The 19,375-nt window shown below is 36.6% G+C and overlaps 1 protein-coding gene across 7 annotated transcripts in view; it reads left to right on the forward strand.

Annotated features, from left to right (window-relative positions):
• KIF6 (kinesin family member 6) overlaps nt 1–19,375 on the forward strand; it is a 153,901-nt gene that overhangs the window by 121,533 nt on the left and 12,993 nt on the right. For 6 of the 7 annotated variants that reach the window (XM_040060541.2, XM_040060534.1, XM_040060536.2 and 3 more), the window contains 4 exons: nt 2,025–2,075; nt 16,341–16,422; nt 17,415–17,550; nt 18,986–19,074. In XM_040060541.2, coding sequence (XP_039916475.1) covers nt 2,025–2,075; nt 16,341–16,422; nt 17,415–17,550; nt 18,986–19,074 — 358 coding nt within the window. The remainder of the gene's footprint in view (nt 1–2,024; nt 2,076–16,340; nt 16,423–17,414; nt 17,551–18,985; nt 19,075–19,375) is intronic. The other variant, XM_040060535.2, reaches the window with a different exon arrangement.

Consider the following 19,375-nt stretch of genomic DNA (forward strand, 5'->3'; position numbering starts at 1 on the left):
CTTTTTTCTATAGTTACAGAAATCAACTTATTTAACTGAATGTAGTTTTTTGGTTGAGTATTGGTACAGCTGAGATGGAGGATTTTTTTTATAGAAGAGTTAGATGAATTTAGCTATTTCACTTAATCTGTTTCTCAGTAGCTGAAGGCTTTTCCTAATTTTACAGACTACAGTTTCTTAATTTTACAGATAACTTTAATTACAGAAAAAATCATTAGTTTAATTTAAAATAATTTTAAAAATTAAAATTTCCTCTGCAGAAAAATACAGCTCTATGTCTGTTTTATAGTCAAAGAGTAGGTAGGGTGTTTTCATTTGTTTTTGTCTATAAACATTAAAACATTTTTCTATAAACATTAAAAACAACAAAACTTGAATGTACATACTGTAATGTATTGAAAGTAATAAGTTTCCTACCAAGCTACTAAATACTTAACAATTGTTCTCATAATTTCCAAAGAAAATAAATTTGTTGTAGTTATTTTATGCTCACAGGACAATCCAGTTCTCATGACCTGTGAATTTAAATGGCTTTTTATATTCTCTGGTTAAGAATTTGCTGACTTTTAATGACTTAATTTGCTTCTAATTAGCTTACTCTGTAAGACTTCACTTGTAAGCAAAGGGATATTTTTAATTCAAAATGCATGCTAATATGATATAGATAATCACAGGTCTGGGGGGGAAAAGCGAATCCAGCATGGATTTTCTTTTTTCTTTCTCTGGTATCCAGATTTACAGCTTAGACTATTATGAACAGATCTCTGCTTAGAAATTGTTTTAATTTGAAAACTGAGGTGCATAATCCCATCCTCCTTCAGAATACATTTACTGCTGAAATTCCATATTTAAGGTTATGTTTTTCCTTTATTGGTTCCATTAATCTCTTTGAATAATGGCATCCCACGAGGTAATCTAATTATTGTTTGGAATAATTGGGAAACTGGCCCATTGCCGTAGATCAGGTAGGAAATTTATAGAAGAAGGCTGAGTGAGTTATATGGGGCATGGGAGTCTGACTAGGAATGTTGAGATAATGGAATTGATTAATTTTTCATTCAAAACCAATGACATCTACACTGTAAGTCCTGTTGAGTAGTTGCCATGATCTAGGAATGTTACTGCCCAACTCAGTGCCCCTACCAAGACTCTCCAAACCACACTCTGCTGTCTCTCACTGCCTCATTCTCCCCTTCCCTTCCCAGCTGTGGTGAGATGGAGAGAATTATTGGAGGTAAGAAAGGCAAAGATCACAGGCTGAGATAAGAACAATTTACTGGAAACAGCAATGAGATGATAAGAAAATGAACAGTAACAGCAACAGTGTTAATCATAGAGGATACAGGAAAAGAAACAATTCTGATGGAAAACCGCCCCAATATTAGACAATAGAGGATGGCTCCCTCTGCCATATTTACTTGACCCTTCTCCCAAGAAAAGTGTCCCTTTCTCCTGCCCCCAGCAAAGATGTGAGGTAGTACAGAATAACCTCACCGTCCCCTCCCAGCTACTGAAAAAATTAACCCTGGCCAGAACCAGGACAGTAGTAGAACTTGCAGAAGCTCTAGCACAAGGGATATCTAAAACTGAGCAGGACAGATAGGAAAATTTTGAGGAATTAGTTTTTCACTGGTGAAGGGGTGGACTAGTGACCTACAATCTCATCGGCACCTTAAAGGCTGTTTCAACAAATACTTGGAATTCCATATGTCCTCTGTTCCCACTTGGATGTCTTTTGTATCTAGCAGTATATCATCCTGTGAAAGTGCTTGATAGTAAATGCTTAATTTTCAGTCTTACTGATTTTCTTAAATCTCAGTATATGGAGAGTCACATTGTGCCTACTTGTTTACTTGCAGTAGAGAGAAGGAGAGAACTCAGAAATCATCTTGTCCCCTGGATCACAAAACCCCGTTAAAACTGGCCAACAGCAGAGGAGTTTCAAATGGTGGGAAATAGGCAATGATTTCATTGATTTTTTGACATTTTGAATTCTAATTATTTGCATTTTGTGTCTTTTGCAGACCATCTGAAAGGAAAGATAATCCAGAGGCAGATTCAGAGAGCAGCTCTAGGTAAGAGCATAACATTTCAGATAGGATACAACAGGGCCAACAAGCTCTCTCCCAGGGCTGAATCCGCTTGGGAGGCTGGTTGTATTTTCCATGACAGTTTTTTGCCACAGTGTTTCTACAATAGTCCATGCCACAAAGAACATGGATTCTGTGAACTTTGCCTGAAATGTGACTCAAAAGGAACCTGATTTTATATGCGGTGAGAAAAATAATACACAATGCTTACAGATTTGGGAGTTTGGTTTCTGATTAGTCTAATCTGAATTCCCGTTAACAGGCATTGATTTATCCTGAAGCTGAGCTGGTAGCTAGCTGTTGCCACAATCTAACATTCTTTTTAATTTTTCTCATTCCAAGGGTGACTGAAGGCATATACAGTTCATTTGTCTCACATCAAGTTATTGAAATTGAGAAGCTATTCCTTGCAGTTTCTGTTGACACAGCTGTAAAGCTAAAATTGTCTGTGTAAGTTGTTCACAAAAATGTAAAGTCATCTAAATTTGGTTTAAGATGCTTTAAGCTGACTCCACTGACTTTGTACTGAAATGGCCTAGGAGTATTCATGAGAGAACTCCACTTTGGGGAGAGTAAACTTCAGCCAAAATTTGGCAGAAAACCGCTGGAGCAATCAGTTTAGATCCCCCCTCATTTAGATCCATAAAAGAATCCCAAAATGTGCCTTCATGGATCTACTTCGCATAAAAGATGAAACTAACTCAGACCAGATTGCTGATATGTGTATTTCTATGTATACATAACATAGAGAACATTTGTCTCTTAATAAGAAGAGAAAATTTGGGGACTATCTTCTCTTCCAAAAGTCAGGCGAGTAAGTTATTTCAGAATAACAAAACTGTTTCTCTTTCTAATCTCCCCATGCATCTCAAGTTTTGGTGATGATGTTATTATTTCATACCTTTATCGTTTTTTAATTTTGATTTAAAAATTAGCATTAAAAATAGGTTTGTCTATGTCAATAAAGCTCAGGAATCAAACTCAATTGATTTTTATCAGGATGAGAAGGGGAAGTGAAGGAATTGCTGATTTCTTCCTGTTATCCAGTGACAGGACATGTGTGAAAGGTTCAAAGCTGCGTCGGGGCGGGGGGAGTTCAGACGTGCTACTAAGAAAAGATGCTTTACCAAGAACAGGTTTCCTTGACAGGTGATCTATGTCCCATACCTGACTGTTTAAAAAGTAATTGAACATCCTGGTTTAATAGTAATACGCTTTCACTTGTGGTGAACCCTGAAGAGGACTAGATGATTGCTGGGAGTCCTGTCCAAGTCTTCCCCTTCCCTGCACTCCCCTTCCCTCCTCTGAAGTTCAATTTAAAGGTGCTATCTTCAGAATAACATGGATTTTTTTCTTTAATTCATTCCAGGTTTGAATACCATCTATTTAGTAATTTTTTTTAACACTTTTGCGAGTTACAAGATGAATCATAGCAGTGCTGTTTATGAGAATTCCTTATTCAATGTTTTGAAAAATGAATTAATATATTATGAATGTGTGTTTCAGTCTGAATGATAATATCTGGTCTTGTACACTGGCTTTTTTACTACATAGAAAAATTGTGTTTCAAATGCTGTTTTCAATAACTAAGCTGTTTTTCATAACACACATAGGTATAATTTTTCATGTCCTTAGGAAATGCTATAGTAGTGACTTTACCAGCTATACATTTACAGTGTAAATATTGTATTAGTATTTCACCTCATAGCAGGCAACCTGTGTGCTTCTGCTTTTTTGTTTTGAGCATTGCTGTCTGTTTATTCTCACTAAGTCTGGACTGCACAAAGTATTTTCCAGTATTTACATTATTATTTTAAATACTCTGGATATTTTGACTTAATATTTATTCTATGAGCTGGGGAGTATTATTTGCCTGCCTGCCTTTCTGGATAAATGTTCTTTCAAAGAGTAACAGGTGCCTAGTCTGCCAGAAACTTCTTGATGATCAGAATGTCATCAAGATATTTTTAAATGAAAACTGCATGGTCAGAAGTCTAATTAAGGGTCTATCGAAAACCCAACATGAAATAAAACACACCATTGTTTCAACTAGAAACCAAGTTAACATATTCCAGCTGCTTTCTTTTTCTTCCCCTTAACTTAAAGCATTTTATGGTCAAAACTCTTCAAGAAACTATTCTAGTCCGACTTTAAAGAGTGTGGATCTGTTTCCCTTATTGCTGTGCTTAAGATGTGGATTTATTTTTGAAGGAAAACGCCATTTCTTAGCCTATTGCTCTTAGCTATCACTTTTAAAACATCATATGCTGGGAGTTAAAAAAGGGCACAAATATATGGGAGGTATCATCAGAGATAAAGGATGCTCAAAATTTGTCAGTACACTACCAGAAACATTGAATACTTTATGTAAATTTGCAATGATTCATCTCAGTGTGCCTTTCAACTTTATTAACTGCAAAAAAGTACCTTACTATGCAAATAAATTATTTTAGTTATCTTTATAAATATCTTTCAGAGTAACACACTTAAATGCATTTTTAGGCAGGATTTAAAGTTCCTTTTGCATGCCTAACTGCACTTTGAGAATATTTAGAATGAAATAATGTGCATACTGCTTAAGTATTGACAGCAAAATCACTGGGTCACAACCATGCTTCTGGGTGGAAAAGATGGGAGGAAAGAATGGAAAGAGAAGCTTTCCCTGGGGTTTACAGTGTTGTAGAAGAAAATTGGTGTCTTATTTGATTATAGTGAAGCATTATCTTATCATGTTTTAAAGTAGTATTTCTGTAAAATGCAGAGCCTGATGGCAAAACTTTTTGCTTCTGAGGAGGTTTGTTAAGAGTAAATTACTGTCCAACTCTCCTGTCTTTGTAAAGCTACTTGAAATTAAAAAAAAAAAAAAAAAGGACAAATGGGGGTCTTTGTAAGGATCTTGCATCCCTTCTATAGATTTCACTATTAAGGCATATTTTTATCAATATTTTATTAAACAGAAACCCCACTTGTTTTTCCAGGTTTTGTACCTTGAATCTTAGAAATAAGATTCTGTATTTCTCTTGTTATGCAAAAAGTTGTTCCCAAGTTCTTTTTTAAGCAAAATTCTCTCGAAAAAGCTGATTCCTCATAAAAAATAAAATGATGAGGTGAGTCAGAAACAACAGATATGTTTCAATCCCTGAAAATGCATACCAGCATTTTGATTTAGTGTGGCAAATGCCTGCGAGCAAAGATTTTGGCATGTTATTTTTATATTTGGATTTGTAACATATATTTGGTTTTAAGCAACTATGGGGAAATTTCTGCTTATCTTTCTTCCCTTTGCAGCTTTATCTGCACCATCTTTTCCTACATTTTCAAAGCTAGATGCCTGTTCTAAAGATGTTAGTATCAGTCTATGCCCTTTTTCATTCCTTGCTGTGTTTTTCTTTATAGCATGTTTCATTCTGCTTACTCACCTTTCCTCGTCTAGGAATGAATGAACATGATTGGCACAGAGTACAGCCGTGTTGTATGATGAATGCAGCAGGGTAGTCCTGCAGGAGTATTCCAGGCAGTCTTAGGAAAGGATTTCAAGCAATGGTTCCTCCCATGCTTGTGATGCTGCCACTACCATGTATCAGATAGTGGGATGCAAATGCGTTGTCAGACACATTTCTGCGTATCAGAGGAGTTACAAAGGGCAACTGCTGTTCCCAGTTGTCCAGAGTGTCAGATGTCAGAATCACAGAATGATTTGGGTTGGAAAGGAGATTTAATGATCATCCAGTTCAATCCTCCAGCCATGGGGAGGGAAATTTTTCACTACATCTGGTTGCTCAGAGTTCCATCCAACCTGTCATTGAACCCTTCCAATGTGGCTCATGCCACTAGAAAGGCTGGTATACCATGGTTTGTACCTGCTCTGGGTATAAGGTATGTTCAGAAAGTGTATGGTAGACATCTCTGCAGCCATTGCAGCCTCTTCCAGGCATATATAACATTAATTAGTCCAATAATTATGACTGTCTTGAACTCATCTGCTGTGATCTGTGTGAATGGAAAGCACATAGCACTTCCAAACTGCTGGTTTACATCAGAGTTAATCTGTTCTTTAAATAAATCCACATTTAAATAAAATGAGCTTGGTTTCTTTCACTGCTTTACATCTTGTAACTGAGATGGCATTTAACTTTTTTCATATGAAGCAGAAGAGTCTTGATCTGTACTAATGTCATGAAATGAAAAGACACAAGTGTTTTCAATCACAAAATGACAGAAGCTGAGGAAACTGGCAGTTTGTGTTTTCCCACACAAATCCAGCATAGTCCATGGAGAATAATAGATGGCCTGTTTTAAGACCAAGTCATTCTTGGTGATGAAAAATGATACCTTATGTATGGGTTAAATAAAGCACTTTAGAGAAATAATCTGAAGTCCATAATTTAAGGGAGGTTGGTTGGGGTTGTTTTTGGTTGGTTGGGGTTTTTTTGTTAGTTTGTTGGGTTTTGGGGATTTTTTTTTGCAAGAGATAAGGCCAGTGTCCTCAGTATTACCAGACATCCAAGTGCTAAAATGTGCTAAAATATGCTAAAGAGCAGTGCAGTATGTTTGCAACAGCCTCAGAGTAAGGGAAAGATTTCTCTTCAAGAATTCACAGTTTTGAAATTCACAATGTTTCTGTGTGTTATGTTCTTTTGCGCATTTGTGCTTGAAATGTCAAGCAGCAGTGGTGTTTTTGTACAAGTTCTTGTGCATGCAGCACACTGATTTTTATTCCTAGGATGTCCTCTAGTGGCGTCAAGGCCATTTTCTTTAGGGTGTATTTCAAAGGAAATAGGAATTCTGAGTGACAGAAAATTGGTAAGATTGTGCTTGCTTAAAGGGACGTTTATTTTTCATCGTTGCTAGGACAAGGGTATTAATAGCACAACTGGATGAAAATTAATAATCTTTGCCTTTTTAAAAGAGGTTTTTTCTTTCAAAGATACAGATACTTTTGAATTTGCTCTGTACAATTATTGTAACATGTTATGTACTTTTAAAAATATTTACCAAATCAGTTTTTAATCAAATGCTTGCAATTAATTAGGGACAATTAATTTTGAAAACATATATAAGTAATTGTTCTGTCATTACAAATTGTTAGACTTTATCCTTTGGTAACTGTGAAGCTACATACCATAACAAACTTACTCTCATGGTTTTGCATGCTATTTTGTGCATCAAGTCAGCATAGTTTATGGATGAAACAACAAACTCTTGAAGAGTTGTTTTTTTAATTTTTTTTAATCTACCAAGTTATTTGGTAAAGATGATCACAATCAGGACAAAAGCCATGGATTCAAAGCAGCAGTTAGATAAGCTGCAATGATGCCCTTGCCTTGCCACATTACTTGAGGTTTCTTCTTAGGTAATATGTTTTGGGGTTTTCCCATCATTACACAGGAATTAAGGTTGGAACTGTAGGAGTATGTTCTAATAAGACACTCCTTACACCTTCAGGCCTCAATCTCACACAGACCTTTCTTTCCACAGGTGTCTCTCTAGTCTTTCTAGGGTGCTTTGTAGTATTTTTTGCTGTATTTTTTTCTATTACTTTTTTTAGCGGGATTTACTACATCCAGTGTTCAATTCTAGAGGCAGGCATGAGACTTCTCATTCAGTTTGTCTTCAAGAAAGAGAATACTGATATTTACTGGAAGTGTTTGCAAGTATGTCCTCCCGAACTGTCAGAGAAAATTCTGACATTACTTGTGTGTTCCTGTTAGGCTTCCCATGTGATCCACTCAAATCCAGCTATCAGATCTCAGAAAAGAGCAAAAACATTCTTGGATCAAGGGACATTTTTATTAGGAATCATGAACTTGTAGCACAGCTACCCAGTACTCAGTTGTGTTGACATTGACTTTGGCATTTCACTGTTGTTGGAATAGCTTGCAGTCTCTGGAAGCTTTCTTGTAGTAAGCAAGCTTTCTTCTGGAATAATGAAAAGTTCAGTGAGAGCTGAATTATTATTTAGAAACTCCTGGTGTCTAACAAGGCAGAATCTGGAGATGAAGCTTTCAATTCTCTAGTTTGGTCTATTAAAATAAGATATTACGATTCTGTGAGGGTAGTTACACATTGAAAAATTCATCAAAGAAGTTTGCAGGATCTCTATTCATGGAGTTTTCACAATATGTCTGGACATAATCTGGTTCAGTTTTCACCAAACCTTGAGCAGTTTGAACCACACAGGCTTCCAAAGTCCCTTCCAACCAGAATGATTCTATGATTCTAAAATCATAGTGGAGTGACCAAAAAATAAATCTGGTTCTATGCACACAGACTACAGATTCTAGGCCTAAGCTCATTTGCTTTACTTCAGTATATCTTTGAGTACCTCTCTCTTTTGGCTCTAAAAAGCTGGTAGAAAGTTTAACTAAATAAAATACGGAGTTTAAGGTGCTGTAAGTTTCTTTCTTCTGGCCGTGTCCAGTGGGTGTGTTGGGCAGCTTGACTAGTTCTGTTTCTCAAGGTTTCCTCCATGAAAGCTCTCTGTATTAAAAAATTCTGTAATCTAATGAACTGTAAACAACAAATAGAGGCCTTTCACGTCTGTCTTTCTGTGAGTTTTTCAAGGTCAGACCTAGAGTAAAAAATTCTATCTAGCTGATTATATAAAGGAAATGACAAAGGCTGAATGAGAAATAGCATGGTGAGTGTGATAGCCAGAATTTCAGAAAAATCTGCAGGTCTGGTAAAGAATTTCTGCCTAATTTTATTTTTTGCTGAAATAGCTAAAGGAAATTAATTCATTCCCTCTTTGCTGAAAAATGTTTGCATATTTGAGATCAAAATAAATAATTACTCGGAACAAGTAGCTAATAACATCCCACAAATGTGTAGAGGTTGGATATAACTTCTCCAGAGTCTTGTAGTTAAGTTGTAATTGTTTCTGGATGTGTCAAGATTGTCTCTGCTCAGTATACAGTACAGTGTAATTTGGCCAACAGCTATCAGAACATGAAGCCCAGTGTCCTTTCCTTCACAGATCATAGGAAATAACTGAATTATGAGAACTCCCTAAATACCTCTGTATTTCTTGTACCTTTTTGAGCTGGTAGCACAGCATAGACATCCCAGCTGTTCTGCAGCCAGCTATGTGCATGGGAGAACTAGCAAAAGCGTGGCACTCCGTGTGGGATACGAGTGGGGCCAGCAGGAATGGGGGGTCCCAAAACCATAATCTGGTTCCTACAACTGCCTAATCTAATACCTGTGCCATAACACTCAGCAGCATCAAAATGAATCTTCTTAAAGAATGACGTTACTGGTGACATGAAATCCTATAGTTGTAGTTTCAGAAATTTTCTGGAAAACTTATACATCATACCAGCATTTAACAAAGCATTTAGGTAACAGTTTTAGAGGACCAGTGGAGTAGCCATGCTGGAAAGTAGAAACTAAACTTTCTGTAGTACTTTTCTCACCTCACCTCTGAGGTGAGGTCTTAGCACATCTCTGCTATTTGCATAGAAAAAAAAATCAAATCTGATAGAGAAGCTTCAGACCAATGCCTTTTGTCTTATTTGAGCCAAGAGTTAAACTAAATAATTTATAGCCCAACCCCATGCTCATAATATATTGATTTCACCAATAATGTGTCTTTCCTTTGTGCTTTCCATCTCCTCTACTCTCTTCCAGATGAAAGTAGCAAAAAGATCAAAATTGTTCAGCCAAATACATTTGTTTTGTAAGTACTCACCTCTTGAATCATGGTCAAAACCTCATTTATTGTCTAACTTGAAGTTAAACATCAGTTTCACAGCCCTTATGTACCTATGTACAGCTGAAACAGAAGTAGTTAAGGATAAGCATGTATGCTTATTTTTCCTTAATATTCTTTCAGATGACATTGCTATAAATTCAGTGCCCAGAGTAAATGATTCTGTGCATTTTCATGAGCATTTGTATTGACGGCCACAGACAGTTCTATGCAGAATGCAAGTACAACTTAAAACACCCCTTATTTTTCCAAAACACTAGGCCTATTGAATTAATCCCACAGTTGCTATGGGCATTGCATTCCTAAATGAGATCCTCAAGCATGGACTTTGCTGTCCATGCCTGTGTTTGCTGCTCATGCAGAGTAATCTGTGATACTCAATGTGACTGCACCTTTAGCACTCTTAGGCATGTCTTATTCTTAGGAAAGTTGTGCTATACTGTTCTCAGTCAAGTCCTTCTCTTGACCAGGCATTATTTTACAAAAATTGTGGTGCTTATTGAACTGCAGTCTGGACATTGGTAGTGGGGTATTCCTAATGTCTCATGACAAAGCTTAGAAAAGAGATTTTTTTTTTTTTTCCATGAAAGCTCTTAGATTTTGTAGAAATGAAAGTTCTTAAAACACTTCAAAGCTTATGGATGACAAATCACACCCCTTCTTGGGAGGCAGAGAAAGATCATTCAAACATAACAGGTATGATTTTATCTAATAATATGAACAAGATAAATGATGCAAAAGGAATTACATGTAACCAAATGGTAAAAATTATTTATTAAGTGTAGGCAAGAATCTGAATTAGTAAGGGGTTCTTGGCTAAGATCCAGCTGTTACTGTTCCACTAGATTAACTGGCATGTATGGAACATATTAAACTTGAAGCTGCTTTGTTGGTTGTTTTTGTTGTTGTTGTTGGGTTTTTTTCCCCAGTATATTTTGATTGTATATTTGGAATGCAACAGAAAATTTTTAGCCATGATAGTTTCAGAAGCTTGCTTTCAGAATTACATGTAACCAAATGGTAAAAATTATTTATTAAGTGTAGGCAAGAATCTGAATTAGTAAGGGGTTCTTGGCTAAGATCCAGCTGTTACTGTTCCACTAGATTAACTGGCATGTATGGAACATATTAAACTTGAAGCTGCTTTGTTGGTTGTTTTTGTTGTTGTTGTTGGGTTTTTTTCCCCAGTATATTTTGATTGTATATTTGGAATGCAACAGAAAATTTTTAGCCATGATAGTTTCAGAAGCTTGCATGCTTAAGTGCAACCTATGAAGGTTTTCAGAACCTTTCAGAATGCCTTCTGATTTTTATGCCATGTATTTTCAGAAAGAAAATTTTAGGTGACTAGTTTCAAAGAAGAAACTTGAGGGAATTGAAGTGTGACTCTGTATTTAGGAAAAATAGCTCGCTGAGGTGGGAAAAATAGCTCTGCTTTCCAGGTCTACATTGGAAGTTAGTTAGTTTGAGCCAGTATTAAGCCAGAAAAGCAACAAGCAATGCAATGTTACAGAACAAAACAAAAAGCAATATACCAATGGACCCTCTTACTAAATTCAGTGATTAAAATAAAAATCAACAAAATGCACATGTCCTTAATCCCCTGCACATCCATTAACTTGTAAAATGCTGAAAATAGGACAGTGTGTTTCAGTTTATTCTATGACAAACTGGCTGGAAATTTAAAAATTATAATTATATTACATTAGAGTTATGTAATTTGCTCTAAAACTCACAACATAAACTCACCCAGACATTTGGATATTTTCATCTTCTCCTGAGTTCCATTGTGCCTATTTGTCTTTGCTTTTGTATAAGATACACACGTGGTGCCCAGTGACAAACGTATCCTGATATAGCCCCAGGGAAACATTAAAAAAAAGAGGAGAATTACTTGTAAGATGATCCTGAATAATGATAGATGTGTAGTTCTTAAAAAAAAAAAAAAAAAAAAAAAAAAAAAAAAAAAAAAAATCCAAAAACAACTTACAACATATGTTCCAGTTTGAAAGCACTAATACTTGAGTTTGTCAAAATCTGCAAAGCTGATAAATAATGCAGTAAATATATTAATGGGATACTAAAGTCAATTCTAAATTTGGTTACTTCAAGTGACTATAAATTTAAGCAGATAAACAACAAGACTATCCAGTGAAAAAAATGATAATGTTTGACTGCAAAAGTACAGCTGAAGGGCAGGGTACAATGTTATTTGAGGCACAAGACAATAAATCCCTAGGAGTTTGACTTCCAGGATACACTGAGGTTGAGAAATATATGAGCACCCTGAGAGTATAAAGTTCAGGGTCACAGAGAGTTTCTTGCAACATTTTCTGACTATAGGCAAGAACCTGCCAGAGTATTTCAGGTTGTTGCCAGCTTGCATTAAACTATGGTGATAAGACTTGGTATTATTCTAGAAATAGTGTGTTTCATCCAAGCTTTCTGCATGGCTTTGAAATAGTGATCCAGTTAGCAGGTGCTACAATTTCCCTCTGGTACTGTGTGACTTGATCATGTGGGATATGTTGTAAAATTTACCACTTCCTGTACTCCAAAATTGGCTTTTTCATTAGGGGAAAACAAAACAGAACAAAACTATATCTTTAAGTGCCTCTTACAATCTTCGTTACGGGAAAAAAAAAGCACCAAAAATTACAAACCTTTTATCATATGAACTGTCAACTCATGCGGAGATCACCTTCATCTCTGTGCAGGCAGCTGGTATCAATTGTATCCTGTACTCACTTCACCAAATGGGCTGTATATGAAGATGAAGCAAAAACAGCCTGAAAGGAAACATAAAATTTGCTAGCTATTTCCCTACCCAGTGTAGCACTGTCAGTCTCTTTACATTTTGTGACTCAGTGTTCTTAGAAAAGTCTTCACGACTTAGGATTCATAATTTTTGCCACTCAGCTCTATGTGCATTTATGTTAATATAAAGAAAATAATACTCCTTATCAGTACATTGCTGACTGCTGCCAAAATAGTTCTGTTGTACAGAACTGGATGCCAACAGAAACCCCTAGTATACACAGAGCCAATGTTTTCCTAAACATGCATGTCATACCTCCCCGCACCCCTGAAACCTGGGGCTGCATTATCCAGGATTAAATTGCAGCAACTGCATTCGTTGCCCAGGAGAAGTCACTGAGGCACAAAAAGTGCATGTGGTATTGCACTCCAACTGAATGAAATCATCTCAGCTGATGCACTAAAAGCATAGAGTTAAACTGTACAGCTGAGTTTCATGTGACAAACTGTCAATCAATGAATTAAAAATCAACCCTGCCTGAACAAAGCAGATACCACTTTGAGTTCTGTGCGGTTGCAGAAATGATATCCTATAGTTAATATTTTAGCAGTAGCATCTCTACTACATCTTCTAATGTATTGTAAATTTTTTTCATATATGTGTGCAAATGCTGATGTCATGACTTTTCAGTGCTTCGTAATCTACAAGTACTTTGTATATGTGTGGTTAATATATATTTTCTGGTTTTGCATGGGAAGGCAGATACATACAATAAAAAGAAACTCTTTGGAGGAGAAAAAAAAAAGGCATTTTTTTCTTAGGTGTCTAAACTAAATTTGTGAGTAAATATTATGATTTTTATGTTTTACAGTCTATACATTCAGTGTCCCTCTAACATTATTTTTAAATGACTGAGCCTATGTACTGAAGAATGCTAATATTAGATATGTTGGCATTATACAGTGAGCCAGTAACCTCTGCCTTAGCTTCCTTTCTTCAGCTGTAGCTGAAACTGCCTGGACTGGTAAGAGGAGAGGGGTGTGAGGCAGCAGAAGCCGAGGGGCAGAAAGAGGCCACTGGAGGGAATCATCAGGAAAGGTAAAGAGGAGGGGAGGGGAGAATAGAAGTAGCAGGGAATGAAGAGAAAGCAGAAGTAGCAGGAAACATAAGCGTTGAAATGCAGTCCACCAGATCTTAGATGTCTTTTTGCTTGGAACATCAGGAAAGAGCCATGACCCTATGGATATATTAGAGCAGATGTATTCCAAAGGTCTAGTCTTTAGAGCAGAATGTTATTCAGTTCACAAACACATTGCTGCTATGAGCAGGCATGACAAGAAACTGAAATGGACATTGCAACAGCTTGGGAAAAGACACTGGAGAACTTACAAAGCAGTGCCCCAGCAGGCATGCCCTGGACTTGACTTACTACTGGACTTCACCTGACACTGTTCTCAGATCTCTTCTGCTTTTGTGATCCAAGCTCAGTGATGATGTGCACAGGGATGTGTAAGTTTTAGCCATTTGTCTGATGCTATATCTGCTGCTGGGGCCACACCAGCTTGCAGGATACTCATCTCTTTCCATTCACAAAAATGTGCTGCTTACCGTGTCTACAGCTGTGCTTCTGCCTTTCATCACCAGCCAGGGATAATGGGCAGACTTGTATTGATGGGTAAAGATACTGCACCCTTTTTATGATAAAGGTTTTCATCTCATACAAAAGGCTTTATTATTATTTCTGACGGTAATGTGCAACCAAATAATTCCTTCTACAGCATGTAATCAGCAGAAAAACACCCCTTCTTCTGCTGATTTTATAAACAAGTGACAAAATTTTGCCTGAGTTTGGCTGACCTTTCAGAGCTAATATCAAAATATTTTTCCAAGTACTAGATGTCCTAATAAACCAAGGAAGGAGGGCTATACTCTGGCTTGTATCACATTGTAATAACTAGCAGAATTCAGTGATGTTTTCATGTAGGGAAGTCCTCACTTCAGAAACAACATTAACATTCCAAGATGTTACTCTCTTGCACCCGATATTATTTCCCTTCTTTATAGGGGCTAGAGCTTCTGCCTCCTGAACTCAGACACAGTCACAGATTGTGCAAATAGGACAAAGGCTCTTCAGTGAGCACAGTAGAGTCCCCTTTAACCTGAAATTGGGTCACCCTAGGTCTGGCTGGAATATTCATGGAAACATAATCAGGATTCTTACATGGTCTGTGAGCCAGTAACTCCCTAAATCATTTCAGTTTGTTCCACAAGCACACATTTCCCTCAAGCCTGGCTGCTGTGTGTTCATGAAGTTCAGAGAAGCATGAAGCTCTGCAATGAGTGTCTCCCCCCCATGTTCCATCTGTAGCTCTGTGCTCTCCCACATTATACCTTCTCTTGGGGATGAAATGTGACAAATCAGAAAATCCTCATCCCTTGTAATCATGGAAAGGTTTGCTCCTTTCCTTAAGGGTTCTGGCATGATTATGATGACCTTTTTATTATCTGTTATGTTCAGGTATAACTTGTTATACAATGTCACTGTTGTAGCATCTCCTCTGCCTCCTGTCTTCCTTGTTCACTTTAACATTTCAAGCAGTTTGTATTTTTATTTTATAAGGGTACCCTCCCCACCACAAATGTATTCATCCTATCCTTTGTAATCACATGCAACAAGGCCTTTCAATGTGTGGAATGAGACTTGTGCGTGAGCTTTGTCCACCTTGACTGTCTGTATTAACATGCTTGAGCTACGAAATGAAATAAAATGCTTTTCAACTTCATCTGTATTAAGCTATAGGGTGTTACTACAAAAGATTAATGGTTTCAGCTGGTGTGCCAACAGGCAGAGAGGGGTCATTGCTGCCTTCTTGCTCCAGACAGATTTCCTCTCCTTGAAGAGGGGGTGTACTCCTCAGGCCTTGCGACAGACTGACATAGAATTTACTTTCTTGGCAGAAATAAGAGTTGGGGTGGAAACCTGCATGTATAGTACAGCAAATCTTTTGGCTTTTTTCATTTTTCTTGAGTTAAAAAGGTCAAACGTGTTTTCTTGGGAACCTAAAACTCTTCTTATTCATCTCAGAAACAGAAACTGTTGTAACATTAGGAGGTAACTTTACATTTCCTTTCACCACTGTACATATAAACCATGATGGAAAGACTGTTTTGCCATCTCTCAGAACAGGCATACTGTGTATTGCATGTAAACTAGCTCTGTTACAGGATAGGGAAATCATAAGCTGCTTTCTTAGGCTAACTTGGGCTGCTCTTAAGGTATTTCCTTAGCTCTCCTTTACCTTGAAATTTTTCTCACATAGTTTCAGGATATTTTCCTTATTTATACTAATTATCTGAATTTATTGCTTTCCAAAGTTAATCTCTCTTTCAAGAGCTACTGCTGTCTCTTCTTTTTGCAACAGCTTCTAGTCTTGTTTTTGTTGCCAAAAATATTGCAAGAAGTGTTTGAATGCATTTGATAGTGTTTTATGCCAAATGTGAATGTTTACCTTGCTTTTATTTATATCTAAAATTAATGTTCCAGTCTTTAATTATGAAAAAAAATATATAAGCAATTTGATTCAAATCACTAGTTATTGGCTATGTCCTCTACTAAGTAAGGCCTAAATAAGGAATTTGAAGAAGCATTTCCAGAAAAAAGAAATGGTTAATGTCCCCCATTTCATCAACTACCTCTTAAATGCTAGTTTTTATTCTAATTAGAACTTGCTTCTTTGGACAACATATAGTAATTTCTTAAATCTGATCATTTATCCTATAGCTGTTTCAAATCCATCTGAAGAACTAACGCTTGACCCAGTAGAAGAGAATCTTAGAATGCAAATTGAAGAAGAAAAGAAAAGGTATTACTTCTGCCTCACATTTCTACCCTCCTTCGGAAGATAAATTATACTGATAGTATATTCCAATTACAATTCTGCACATACAGCTACCCTCAGGGTTTTCTCTGACATTTTAAAAATATCAGCCTTGTGATTCACTAATAGTTTTTAAATTTGGGTATATGCTGTTGGTTTGTCTGTCAGATGCCACGGTAGATGAGAGAGGAAAATTTATGCTTGAGCTAAAGGTTAAAAATAAATAAAAACAGCTTAATATCCTCCCTGAGGATTACTGTTTGCAACTTGTAGTTTGAATCCAAACGTATTGTGAGCCTCTTGGGTTGATTCAGAAAAGTCTTGCTTTTCTTGACCTAAAGAAAACCTTCAGGTTATACAGGACTCACTAGGTGTAAATAATATGCAGAATACAAATTGGTTAACTGATCCTTGCTCCACTGTCACTGTAGCCAGGAGGTTAAAAAAAAAAAAAAAGTAGATACAAGGATATCAGTATGAAGTATTTTGCTAGCATTAATGTTAGTCACAGTCACTGAGGAAACTTCTGGCTCTTGCATACTCCTGGTAAATCTCCAAATGTCTGATAGACAGGAGAGTAAGGAAGCTTCCATCTGACAGGGGAACCAATCTCAGCTCCTATCTGAATCGAAGATACCAATTATTTATTAATGGTAACACGATGAGAATTCAAAAGAAATAATTTTCATAGTTGATTGAACCTGTATTCTAACTGTTAATCGATGTTGATCCCACTTGAATTTCACTAACTTCTTTATGAAATAGAAGGTTGTTGGAATAAGTTTCTCGCAATTATTGTCCTGTGAAGCTTTTATAAAATATGAGTTGTTTCCTTCTACCATCTGTCTGTGTCCTCTGCATCGCTGCTTAATATACATTATTTTATAGTTTAAATAGCTGGCTTTTCTAGGTAGGATTGACATTTGTTCAGATATATATTGGAAAATTTGTAATACACCTTCTTCTTCTCATATTAGCTATAAAGCAGTGTATAGTCGCTTCAAAGGGCTGAAGGTAGAAATTGAGCACCTGCAGCTTCTTATGGAAAAAGTGAAGATGAAGCTGCAAAAAGACTTTGAAGTCTGGTGGTCTGAAGAGGCAAAAAAATTCCAGGTATGAAATAATTTTGTATTTCTTTGATTTTCATGTAAATATAAAATCCTCAATAATTTCTTAAAGAAGTAGTTAATTGACTAGATAGAAAGGAGTATGAAGGATGGGATTCAGGGTCTGGTTCACCTGTGCTTATGCCAATGTAAGTTGGACAAAGCTATTGTATGTAGCTAAAAAAAAAAAAACAACAAACCCATTTTTTCCTGCTCTATTGTCTGTTTTGATGTTCTCCCAAACAACTTGATTGATAGAGAAGAATGGGCCAAAAATGCCAGCAACTCTGAAAGAACAATATCAGATTGCAAAACTACAATTTCATCAGGTTTTTTGCAGCAAATGTAGTTACTTTTTAGCTTCCTTTGCTTGCAAAGACTCCAGTAACCTGTCAGCTTCCCTAGGCTCCCAGAGGGTCAGCAGCTCCCAACACAGTGTTTCCTCCCTCTCTAGCTGAAGTCCACCAGTGTTTAAGTGCAGAGTGCTCTAATGCAGTGACTTGTTTAAAAATGAACTGAAGAGCTGTCATTTTAGCCAGTGTATTAGAAGTTCATAACACAGTCAGTCTGAACATTACCTACTGAAAAACAACCTAGCTTTCTTGTGCTCCCCTTCTTGACAATTTTTAAATGGCTTGCAAGTAGTGACATAGCAACTCACAACAAAGCTCTGAAATGTACATCAGCCTCATGAAAAAGAATGCTGAGTGCAGTCCACCCTATGTCATTTATTATTAACTGGAAGAGAAGATTTATGCCTTGAGGAAAAGTTGTTACAAAGAAAGTTTTAGCCTGTATTTTGGTTAATTCTCAACCGTATTTTTAAGAAAACAGCCTGAAATAAATAGAGAACTTGACATGGGGAGCTTAGTTATCCATACAGTCCACCTAAGCATCTTATCAGCAAGTTAGCATTCCCAAATACTTTTCCAGTAAAAATGCCTAACCATATTAGTGGCAAAAGAAGATGACATTTTAGTCACTCTCCTGTTTAAATATTTAGGCTTTTCAAAGCACTGCAAGCAATGTTCCTGAATCCACTGCAGCATATTTTTCTCTATCCCTTAATGCGAGAGTTCCAGGATTCAACCTCTCATAATACATCAGTAGAAGATTAGAAAACTGGAAAATGTAATTGGGATTGATTTCTTAGATCTTGACCCATCCATACATCTGAGTTCCCTAAGAAACGGAAATCAGTGAACATATGCTGTTACGTATTAAAAACATGTAACTTGAGCTTAAAAATACTTGAAACAATTTAAATACTTTCCTTTTTGTTCAGAAGTGTTTGTGCAAGTGGAGAAAATACTGTGTGATTCAGACTCTGGGTTTTCTGAATGAGCCATTGCTTACCTTGTTATTGCTGAAATTTATCGGCCAATATGAAACACTTTAAAAAAATCCCATTCTCATAATTTTGTTTTTCAATCTAAACCCAGCAGGAAAAGCCAGAAATGGTTACATCACCAAATACCACCACTGTTTATCCACGGTTTATCAGATCCTCACAGCATCTATCACCTAACAGGTAAACTGTTTATTTTTCTCTTCCTTCCTTATATGGGAAAAAAATGCAGTTTTAGTAAAAGTGAAATTGTCCACAATGCTTTTGCAAATATCACACTGAAACATTGTATTTTCAGTTACAACAGAAATGTTTGTGTAGAAAATGAAATTTTACCATTCCGTTATTTGGAAGTCCTATTGAACGTAGGACCTCAGTTCTTTTGACTTGTTGGTCATGGAACCTTGGAAAGCTTTCTCTAGGGGCCCCACAACAACTAAGAAAGGCAAGCCTGTATTCATTCAATTTTGCAGTATGTGGAGAC

Source organism: Hirundo rustica, chromosome 3 (assembly GCF_015227805.2).
Source record: "Hirundo rustica isolate bHirRus1 chromosome 3, bHirRus1.pri.v3, whole genome shotgun sequence".
In the NCBI taxonomy this organism is placed as follows: Eukaryota; Metazoa; Chordata; class Aves; order Passeriformes; family Hirundinidae; genus Hirundo; species Hirundo rustica.